General features: G+C 54.6%; 1 protein-coding gene across 3 annotated transcripts; it reads right to left on the reverse strand.

The window, feature by feature from the left end:
- Positions 1-63: 63 nt before the first annotated feature.
- Positions 64-11,707, reverse strand: YBX2 (Y-box binding protein 2). Of its 3 annotated transcripts, XM_073624389.1 has the most exons (10): positions 11,393-11,707; positions 5,136-5,199; positions 5,032-5,065; positions 4,866-4,955; positions 4,503-4,787; positions 2,897-2,994; positions 2,039-2,207; positions 1,858-1,959; positions 602-683; positions 64-217 (listed from the first exon to the last, which is right to left on the reverse strand). In XM_073624389.1, the coding sequence occupies exons 1-9, from the start codon at positions 11,490-11,492 to the stop codon at positions 633-635; spliced, it is 993 nt and encodes a 330-aa protein (XP_073480490.1). In that variant the 5' UTR covers positions 11,493-11,707; the 3' UTR covers positions 64-217; positions 602-632. The 3 variants fall into 3 exon arrangements, with proteins under 3 accessions (XP_073480490.1, XP_073480489.1, XP_073480491.1); XM_073624388.1 differs by lacking the exon at positions 602-683; XM_073624390.1 differs by lacking the exons at positions 602-683; positions 11,393-11,707 and adding an exon at positions 6,412-6,621.
- Between the last annotated feature and the right edge of the window lie 395 nt (positions 11,708-12,102).

Genomic DNA, 12,102 nt, shown 5'->3' on the forward strand with positions numbered 1-12,102 from the left:
ATAGTCATACCCCATAGTAACTTTACACCCCATCCACAGACTGAACACATGACAGCACACAGATTGTTGGTCTTCCATCTTTACTACAGCACAAGTCAGTGCAATAAAGAAATAAAGTCCTAAAGTGCATACAATCCCATACATAGTGACACGCCCCATTTCATCCCACATTGTGCTCCAAAGATGAATGCTGCAGCAAGATGGAAATCCAAGGCACCTGAGGAAGAAAACAAAACATGGGTCAAAGTCCAAGCAAGTGTGCCCCCTCCCCAAGAGAAGAGCCATCAATCTCCCCACTCCTAAGGGCCAACCCATACCACACCCCCAGATTAGAACCCACAACACCAAGAAGTTCATCCACACCACCACCTCCAGAGAAGAGCCAACCACCCCAAGACAAGATCACCAACATCAGCCCCCTCCAGAGAAGAGTACACCAAGAAGAGACCATCCTTCCACCAGATTAGAGCCTGCCTCAAGAAGAGCCTACCCACATAACTCCCTTCCAGAGAAGAGCACACCACCCCAAGAAGAGCCCATCCACACCCCCCATCTATAACAGCCAATAGACAGGGTGCACATGGGAAGGCCTCTGCAATACCTGATAACAGACGCAGCTGGTATTTGAGGGATCACTCTGGAGCAGGGACATCTGCTGCCACAGCTGGGGGTGGAGAAGAGGCCTGAACAGAGTAGATACTGGAATTACGACCAAATGGGAACATCCATCCCCACCATCAGGAGCACCACACTTAGCCCTGTACTACAATACATTGGTCATTTACTAGAAGCTCCACTAGTATCCACACCGGAATACGGGTACCAACCCTGACAAGCTGAGCTCCGACACTGAAAGCAACAGGTCTGGAGCCTAAACCAATCAGCATTTAGTTTTTTATGATGCCAATGGAATAATATGGGGAAGCCAATTTAACTGACCTCAGCCATAATAAAGCTCATCTAGAGGGCAGGGCTTGCTAAAAAGCCATTAGAACTTTAAAAGATAAGGGTCTGAACCTACATGCAGCGATGATACTGGAGACCTACGGAGCAGATGGGAACCTACAGGCAGCCATGATACTGGAGACCTACAGAGCAGATGGCAACCTACAGGCAGCCACGATACTAGAGACCGACAGAGCAGATGGCAACCTACAGGCAGCCACGATACTAGAGACCGACAGAGCAGATGGCAACCTACAGGCAGCCACAATACTGGAGACCTACAGAGCAGATGGGAACCTACAGGCAGCCACGATACTGGAGACCTACAGAGCAGATGGGAACCTACAGGCAGCCATGATACTGGAGACCTACAGAGCAGATGGCAACCTACAGGCAGCCATGATACTGGAGACCTACATAGCAGATGGCAACCTACAGGCAGCCACAATACTGGAGACCTACAGAGCAGATGGCAACCTACAGGCAGCCACAATACTGGAGACCTACAGAGCAGATGGCAACCTACAGGCAGCCACGATACTGGAGACCTACATAGCAGATGGCAACCTACAGGCAGCCATGATAGTGGAGACCTACAGAGCAGATGGGAACCTACAGGCAGCCACGATACTGGAGACCTACAGAGCAGATGGCAACCTACAGGCAGCCACGATACTGGAGACCTACAGAGCAGATGGCAACCTACAGGCAGCCATGATAGTGGAGACCTACATAGCAGCCATGATACTGGAGACCTACAGAGCAGATGGGAACCTACACGCAGCAATGATACTGGAGACCTACAGAGCAGATAGCAATCCACAGGCAGCCATGATACTGGAGACCTACATAGATGGAAACCTACAGGCAGCCATGATACTGGAGATGTATAGCAGATGGTTGAACACATACCTCAGCCCGGCTCTTCCCAGCCTCTGTAGGGCTACCTGATTGCTTTGGAGCATCTTCCGAGGGGGGACTTTGGCTGGGCTCAGCAGCATTTTTTTCCTCACCCTGGAGAAAAAGTCCAGGTTAGAAATGGTCTCATTATCCTCAAAAAGAACCTTCATATGCAAAGATCCAGAAAACCCACCGGGGCTGCGGCCTGCCCTGGGGCCCCTCCTCCCCTCCTGCGACGCTGGAAATAGGGGCGGTTCCTCTGACGCTGAGGCTCTGGACGGAGCTCTTCGTTAGCTGTGGGTTTGGGAGCATTCTCTCCTCCTTCAGCGTTCTGCGTTGGTGGGGGTCGAGGGCGGAAAGGTCTGAAGCGATACAACAACAACAACATTAGACATTTGAACACCCAGAGAAAAATGCCGCTCCAAGTCCTCAGGCCTGGATACCCAGAGAAATGCCAAGGATCAGCTCATTCTACCACAGCACCATCCTTAGTGCATAAGGCATGCATAAGGCATGCATAAGGCATTCAACCACAGCCCCCGTCCCTACTGCACGCCATTCATGAGGCATTCAGGGTATGCACACAAGCTACAGGAAAGAGTATATGGTAAACTTTGTGCCCACACTTCCATAGAGTTGGGGAATGAGAAGCTTGTATACAAACAACCTCTTCATAGCACCTCACCGAGAGTGCCCACCAGGAGACTTCAACAGACTAAGGTGGACTTTTGAATCTGAACTTTGATATCCTAAACGTTCAGTTGGAGGGGACAGTGAAGGTACACCAAAGCCCCCAATAGCTGCTGGAAGGAGGAAGCTACTCTTCCTGCCCTGGAAATGAGCATTGGGGGAATCCTGAGGGTACATTGGAGATTTAGACATGGCACCCCAGCTCTTCCTGGAAGCCTGATGGACCAACATCTTTACTGCCCCTAGACTGTTGGCCTAACAAGATCAGGTGGTTAACCATCACTTCAAGCAGTAAAAAAAATTTGCCTCCAAACACCATCCCTCCAGATACACACATGCTGCACCCAATGCTTGCTCGTACCTGCGCCATCTGGGACGGAAACGGCGTGGAGGCAGCCTTTGCTGGTCATCTCCACCAGGCTGAGCTTCTGCTGATGCTGGATCTTTATTCTCCGCATCCTACAGGAGAGACAGAAGACCATGGTGACTTCTAGTACCCTGACCAAGGCCAATACTTATCGTCAACACAAGACCCAATGTGCACCTCCTAAGCCAACTTCCACAGACTGAAAACCCAACATGTTCCTCCTAATCCACCCTCCAGACACAAGAACCCAACTTGTGTCTCCTAATCCACCCTCCACAGACACGAGAACCCAACGTGTGCCTCCCAATCCACCCTCCAGACACGAGAGCCCAACGTGTGCCTCCCAATCCACCCTCCAGACACGAGAATCCAACGTGTGCCTCCCAATCCACCCTCCAGACACGAGAACCCAACGTGTTCCTCCTAATCCACCCTCCACAGACCGAAAACCCAACGTGTCCCTACTAATCCACCCTCCACAGACACAAGAACCCAACGTGTGCCTACTAAGCCACCCTCCACAGACACAAGAACCCAACGTGTGCCTACTAATCCACCCTCCACAGACACGAGAACCCAACGTGTGCCTACTAATCCACCCTCCACAGACACGAGAACCCAACGTGTGCCTACTAATCCACCCTCCAGACACACCAGACCCAACGTGTGCCTCCTAATAGACCCTCCAGACACGAGAACCCAACTTGTGCCTCCTAATCCACCCTCTACAGACACAAGAACCCAACGTGTGCCTCCCAATCCACCCTCCAGACACACGAGAACCCAACAAGTGCCTCCCAATCCACCCCCCCCAGACACGAGAACCCAACGTGTGCCTACTAATCCACCCTCCACAGACCGAAAACCCAACGTGTTCCTCCTAATCCACCCTCCACAGACACGAGAACCCAACGTGTGCCTACTAATCCACCCTCCACAGGCACGAGAACCCAACATGTGCCTCCTATTCTACCCTCCACAGGCATGAGAACCAAACGTATGCCTCCTAATCCACCCTCCACAGACATGAGAAACCAACGTGTGCCTACTAATATACCCTCCAGACACACCAGACCCAACGTGTGCCTCCTAATAGACCCTCCACAGACACGAGAGCCCAACATGTGCCTCCTAATCCACCCTCCACAGACCGAAAACCCAACGTGTTCCTCCTAATCCACCCTCCACAGACACGAGAACCCAACGTGTGCCTACTAATCCACCCTCCACAGGCACGAGAACCCAACATGTGCCTCCTATTCTACCCTCCACAGGCATGAGAACCAAACGTATGCCTCCTAATCCACCCTCCACAGACATGAGAAACCAACGTGTGCCTACTAATATACCCTCCAGACACACCAGACCCAACGTGTGCCTCCTAATAGACCCTCCACAGACACGAGAGCCCAACATGTGCCTCCTAATCCACCCTCCACAGACACGAGACCCAATGTGTGACTCCTAATGCACCTTGCACCCACTAGAAATTGAAGCCCCAACATGTGCCTCCACTTCCATCAGTAGAATCAGCCAGTGGGCAATGTGCTCAGGAGGTACATGGTGCCACAGGAAACCAATATACAAGTTTTACCCTTACCTCTGAGGCCTGCTGCTGACCAGGTGGCCTGGGGCCTCTTCCAAAGCGACGCCTGTAGAAGAAAGGAGGTGGGCGCCTCCGTGGTGGTGGTCTTTGCTGGGGGGAGGCATCCTCTCCTCTCTCCCCCTCACTCAGAGGCTCTGCATTTCCACCTTCTCCACCAGACCCGGCCATATCCCCTCTTGGCCGAAATGGGCGCCTACGGAACCTCCGTCTGTTTGGGGCAAATCTGCTGCCCTTCACCGGCACACCCCCGGGGCCAGTCACATTGGCAGCTTCTGCACCCTGAACAGAGATGAGAGGATAAAACAAGAGCCGCCAAAGAGCAATGACACCCACGTCATTACAAGGAGCAACACCTACCTTCTCTCCTTCCACCACATCAAACTCTACAGTCTCCCCGTCCCCAACACTGCGAAGAAACTTCCGAGGGTTGTTTCTCTTTATTGCCGTCTGTGAAGCCAGTGAAGAAAAATGGTTACTTTCCATATTACCGGAACCCCTCCCGGAGTCACAGCCCAGAACTCACCTGATGGACAAAGACGTCTTCCTTGGTGTCATTCCTGTAAAAAAGGTCCCGGTGTTAGTGTACCATACCAGCCTGGCCCAGAGAAGAGCCCGCCCATGTCATACCTGTTTATAAAGCCGTATCCATTCCGCACATTGAACCATTTCACCGTGCCCTGCACCTGGGTGGCTGCAATACAAGAAACGCCAGTCAGACGCACAATCGCCAGCCTGCACCTCCCTGATCTACGGCAAGAGGGTCATTCACTCACCCCCTAGGAGACCTCACCTATATGAAGGCCATCTCCAGGAACTCTACATACTCAACGCTGGAAAGCAATTCATCTCTGCAAGATAAGCCGTGCCAGCTCCACCCACACCTCAACAGCAGCATGACGACTGGCTGCGCCATTAGGTCTGAACCCAAGTGTCTTCCTAGAGGGTGGGGGGGAAATCTAAACCACACTACCCAAAGAGAGGCTCTGGCATGGGGGGGGGGGGTGGCTGGGCCCCACCACCACATGGCCAATCCCTCCATCACCCCCAGCAAATATTCCACTGGCCATCACCTGCCAAGCACTCAACTAGCACGCCACCTACCCTACCAATCCCTCCACTCCACCGATTTCTCCACACCACCCCACCTATATCTGCCAACCCCTCATCTTCCACCACCCGCCCTGCCAATTGCTCCACACACCACCTGCCAACTCCTCCATTACCCACCTACATCTGCCAACCCCTCAACCCCTCTGTCAGTTCCCCCTTTACCCACCAAACTCTCCACCCCCCCCCCCCAAACCCTCAATACATTTTAGCCTAAACTCATGATGGACACCACACCCCTCCGATCCCTCCCGGGGGGGGGGAGAGGGGGACGTCACCCCTCCGATCCCCTCCCGGGGGGGGAGGGGGACGTCACCCCTCCGATCCCCTCCCGGGGGGGGGGAGGGGGACGTCACCCCTCCGATCCCTCCCGGGGGGGGGGGGGGGGGGAGGGGGACGTCACCCCTCCGATCCCCTCCCGGGGGGGGGGGGGGTGGGGGACGTCACCCCTCCGATCCCCTCCCGGGGGGGGGGACGTCACCCCTCCGATCCCCTCCGGGGGGGGGGGGGGGGAGGGGGACGTCACCCCTCCGATCCCCTCCGGGGGGGGTGGTGGACGTCACCCCTCCGATCCCCTCCCGGGGGGGGGGGGGGGGGGGGGAGGGGGACGTCACCCCTCCGATCCCCTCCCGGGGGGGGGGGGGGGGGAGGGGGACGTCACCCCTCCGATCCCCTCCCGGGGGGGGGGGGGGGGAGGGGGACGTCACCCCTCCGATCTCCCCCGCAGGGGTGCAGAGTAATCAATGCAAACTGATGTCTATTTCTCCAAGTCTTGGTAATGCAGCTTTGTCTCCACCTGCTGGAGGGTTTCCTGTACTGCAGCGTGTGATGATTTCCCCATGCGTGGGGTCCATGTACTCAGCATATGGGGTGGGGAGGGTTCTATTGTCGTCGTTCCCCCAACATTCACTCCAATCACCACTGTGAAGTCATACGATTCCAAAGCTGCGGGTCGGTGGTGATTTCATACACTGATGTCTATGGAGGCAACACAGAACAGGGCAGGAACATTTCCCCAATCAGAGAGCTTTCTATTACCCACAATGGGGGTGTGACCCTGTCCTGTGATTGGAAGTGTAAGCGGTGTACTACCAAAAACCCCCAACCACGTCCCTTCAGTTCTGACAGAACACTGGCAGTGTATACACTCCACCATACAATCACTGGACATTGTCCAACCGATACAACCAACAACATGGCCGCCTCCAGGGTGGGGACAACTTTTATTACTCCTTAGCTGTGTTCTGTCAGAATCTGCGACCCATCAGATTAGGTAACAGAAGTGACGCTCTGTCAGCTGTACATACATTCCGCTGCTGACAGGTTTGCAGTCAGAAGAAGGTGGCAGCCATCTTACTACACCCAGTTCTGTCTTGAATTGCAGAATAATTGTATCTATAAGAGAGCGTATATAAATCTAATATAGTTACATCTGTGATGGTGATTGGATGTTACATTTTATAACAAGCTGGATGCTGGTGTTCCGTCAGATTAGGCAACCTGTCAGATCTGAGGTTGCCTCACCGCCATCTTGGTACACCCCGCACTCAGCTACACTAAGTCTGAAGCCGCCAAGCGGACATCTTGGTACACCAACAGTGGGAAGCTGCCTGGGGGGGGGGGGGGCCCCATGTTGGTGTACCCAGCAGTGGGAAGGTGGCCTGGGGGGGGGGGGGGGGCCATGTTGGTACACCCAGCAGTGGGAAGGTGGCCTGGGGGGGGGGGGCCATGTTGGTACACCCAGCAGTGGGAAGGTGGCCTGGGGGGGGGGGGGCCATGTTGGTACACCCAGCAGTGGGAAGGAGGCCTGGGGGGGGGGGGGGCCATGTTGGTACACCCAGCAGTGGGAAGGTGGCCTGGGGGGGGGGGGGGGGCCCATGTTGGTACACCCAGCAGTGGGAAGGTGGCCTGGGGGGGGGGGGGGGCCATGTTGGTACACCCAGCAGTGGGAAGGTGGCCTGGGGGGGGGGGGGGGCCATGTTGGTACACCCAGCAGTGGGAAGGTGGCCTGGGGGGGGGGGGGGGGGGCCATGTTGGTACACCCAGCAGTGGGAAGGTGGCCTGGGGGGGGGGGGCCATGTTGGTACACCCAGCAGTGGGAAGGTGGCCTGGGGGGGGGGGGGGGGCCATGTTGGTACACCCAGCAGTGGGAAGGTGGCCGGGGGGGGGGGGGCCATGTTGGTACACCCAGCAGTGGGAAGGTGGCCTGGGGGGGGGGGGGGGGGGGCCATGTTGGTACACCCAGCAGTGGGAAGGTGGCCTGGGGGGGGGGGGCCATGTTGGTACACCCAGCAGTGGGAAGGTGGCCTGGGGGGGGGGGGCGCCATGTTGGTACACCCAGCAGTGGGAAGGTGGCCTGGGGGGGGGGGGGGCCATGTTGGTACACCCAGCAGTGGGAAGGTGGCCTGGGGGGGGGGGCCCCCATGTTGGTACACCCAGCAGTGGAAAGGTGGCCGGGGGGGGGGGCCATGTTGGTACACCCAGCAGTGGGAAGGTGGCCTGGGGGGGGGGGGCCATGTTGGTACACCCAGCAGTGGGAAGGTGGCCTGGGGGGGGGGGCCCCCATGTTGGTACACCCAGCAGTGGAAAGGTGGCCGGGGGGGGGGGCCATGTTGGTACACCCAGCAGTGGGAAGGTGGCCTGGGGGGGGGGGCCCCCATGTTGGTACACCCAGCAGTGGGAAGGTGGCCTGGGGGGGGGGCCCCCATGTTGGTACACCCAGCAGTGGGAAGGTGGCCGGGGGGGGGGGGCCATGTTGGTACACCCAGCAGTGGGAAGGTGGCCTGGGGGGGGGGCCCCCCATGTTGGTACACCCAGCAGTGGGAAGGTGGCCGGGGGGGGGGGCCATGTTGGTACACCCAGCAGTGGGAAGGTGGCCGGGGGGGGGGCCATGTTGGTACACCCAGCAGTGGGAAGGTGGCCGGGGGGGGGGGGGGCCCATGTTGGTACACCCAGCAGTGGGAAGGTGGTGAGGGGGGCCCATGTTGGTACACCCAGCAGTGGGAAGGTGGTGAGGGGGGCGCCATGTTGGTACACCCAGCAGTGGGAAGGTGGCCTGGGGGGGGGGGGGGGCCCATGTTGGTACACCCAGCAGTGGGAAGGTGGCCTGGGGGGGGGGGGGGCCCATGTTGGTACACCCAGCAGTGGGAAGGTGGCCGGGGGGGGGGGGGGCCATGTTGGTACACCCAGCAGTGGGAAGGTGGCCTGGGGGGGGGGGCCCCCATGTTGGTACACCCAGCAGTGGGAAGGTGGCCGGGGGGGGCCATGTTGGTACACCCAGCAGTGGGAAGGTGGCCGGGGGGGGGGCCATGTTGGTACACCCAGCAGTGGGAAGGTGGTGAGGGGGGCCCATGTTGGTACACCCAGCAGTGGGAAGGTGGCCGGGGGGGGGGGGCCATGTTGGTACACCCAGCACTGCTTACCCTTTCAAAAGGCAACATCCACACAGTATGAAAGATACTCACAAAAGACTGCAGAGTCTAGATGTAGCTGGGTGTAGTAAGATGTCCGCTACCCCCTTCTGACTGCAGCTGTTCTGTCAGATTAGGAAACCTGCATGCGCGGTAAGTATTCAGCTGACGGAGCGTCACTTCCATTACCCAATCTGACAGGTCGCCGATTCTGACAGAACATTGGTTAAGGAGGAAAAAAGCAGTCACTGCCTTGGAGGCGGCCATGTTGTCGGTTAGTATCAGGAGGACAAAGTCCGGTCATTATATGGTGGAGTGTTCTGTTAGAACCGAAGAGTCACAGGAAGTCGGACCGGTCCATACACACACATATATATATATGACCAGTCCATACACACACACACATATATATATATATATATATATATATATATATATATATATATATATATATATATATATATATATATATATATATATATATATATATATATATATATATATATATATATATATATATATATATATATATATATATATATATATCGGACCGGTCCATACACACACATATATATATATATATATCGGACCGGTCCATATATCACACACATATATATATCGGACCGGTCCATATATCACATATATATATCGGACCGGTCCATATATCACACACACACACATATATATATATATGACCGGTCCATACACACACACACACATATATATATATATATCGGACCGGTCCATATATCACACACACACATATATATATGACCAGTCCATACACACACATATATATATCGGACCAGTCCATATATCACACCCAGCACTTTCTTGTTGGTCTGCTCCCGGTCTATACACATATATATTGGACGGGTCTATACACATATATATTGGACCGGTCTATACACATATATATACACATCGGACCGGTCCATATATCACACATACGGTCCTCACCCAGCACTTTCTTGTTGGCCTGCTCCCAGTCTATACACATATATACCGGACCGGTCTATACACATATATACCGGACCGGTCTATACACATATATACCGGACCGGTCTATACACATATATACCGGACCGGTCTATACACATATATACCGGACCGGTCTATACACATATATACCGGACCGGTCTATACACATATATACCGGACCGGTCTATACACATATATACCGGACCGGTCTATACACATATATACCGGACCGGTCTATACACATATATACCGGACCGGTCTATACACATATATACCGGACCGGTCTATACACATATATACCGGACCGGTCTATACACATATATACCGGACCGGTCTATACACATATATACCGGACCGGTCTATACACATATACACCGGACCGGTCTATACACATATACACCGGACCGGTCTATACACATATACACCGGACCGGTCTATACACATATACACCGGACCGGTCTATACACATATACACCGGACCGGTCTATACACATATACACCGGACCGGTCTATACACATATACACCGGACCGGTCTATACACATATACACCGGACCGGTCTATACACATATATACAGGACCGGTCTATACACATATATACAGGACCGGTCTATATACATATATATATGGGACCGGTCTATACACATATATACAGGACCGGTCTATACACATATATACAGGACCGGTCTATACACATATATACAGGACCGGTCTATACACATATATACAGGACCGGTCTATACACATATATACAGGACCGGTCTATATACATATATATATGGGACCGGTCTATACACATATATATATGGGACCGGTCTATACACATATATATCGGACCCCTCACCCAGCACTTTCTTGTTGGCCTGCTCCCGGTCTATACACATATATATCGGACCGGTCTATACACATACATATCGGACCGGTCTATACACATATATATCGGACCCCTCACCCAGCACTTTCTTGTTGGCCTGCTCCCGGTCTATACACATATATATCGGACCGGTCTATACACATATATATCGGACCGGTCCATATATCACACACACGGCGCCCCTCACCCAGCACTTTCTTGTTGGCCTGCTCCCGGTCTATACACATACATATCGGACCGGTCTATACACATACATATCGGACCGGTCCATATATCGGACCCCTCACCCAGCACTTTCTTGTTGGTCTGCTCCCGGTCTATACACATATATATCGGACCGGTCCATATATCACACATACGGCGCCCCTCACCCAGCACTTTCTTGTTGGTCTGCTCCCGGTCTATATACATATATATCGGACCCCTCACCCAGCACTTTCTTGTTGGCCTGCTCCCGGTCTATACACACATATATTGGACCGGTCCATATATCACACACACGGCGCCCCTCACCCAGCACTTTCTTGTTGGCCTGCTCCAGGCTCCTGGCGGTCTCTTTCTTGTCGGGCTCCTGTAGGGCCGGTTCGGGGCCCCGGGGCTCCACCTCCGTCATGTTGGGTCGGTTGGGCGTGTCCTGCTGTTCGCGGAGTCAGTTGTGCCCCTCCCCCCACCTGTTACCGAGAGCCGAGCCCGCCCGGGGCCGCCCGCCTCTTCTACCTCTCCGCTCCGGAGGGGAGACTTCTCATTGGACGGCCGCCCTGTCCGTCAAAGCCAGCCGCCCGCTGAATGGCCGGAGGAACAAGACCCGCCCCCTTATCAGACTGTGGCGGGAAAGAGGAACCTGCGCTGAGGGAGAACAGATCGCCTCTGTGATTCGCCGGTCCGCGTCACGTGTCCTTAGCGCCGCTCTCTGATTGGATGAGAGGAATTCCTGACAGGAATCGGAGAACACTGTGTATCGGAGTGCAGGTGAGAGAGAGAGGGGGCGGGGTGTGTGATCCTCCATGACGTCACACAGTGACATCAAAATGTACCCAGAAATCTCTGCCTCCTGATTGGTCACCTCTAGAGGGACCTGTATTTCCCCCATAGCAACACATCACCCATAGCAACACATCACCCATAGCAACACATCACCCATAACAACACATCACCATAGCAACACATCACCCATAACAACACGTCACCCATAGCAACACATCACCCATAGCAACACATCACCC

Source organism: Aquarana catesbeiana, linkage group LG03 (assembly GCF_042186555.1).
Source record: "Aquarana catesbeiana isolate 2022-GZ linkage group LG03, ASM4218655v1, whole genome shotgun sequence".
NCBI lineage: Eukaryota > Metazoa > Chordata > Amphibia > Anura > Ranidae > Aquarana > Aquarana catesbeiana.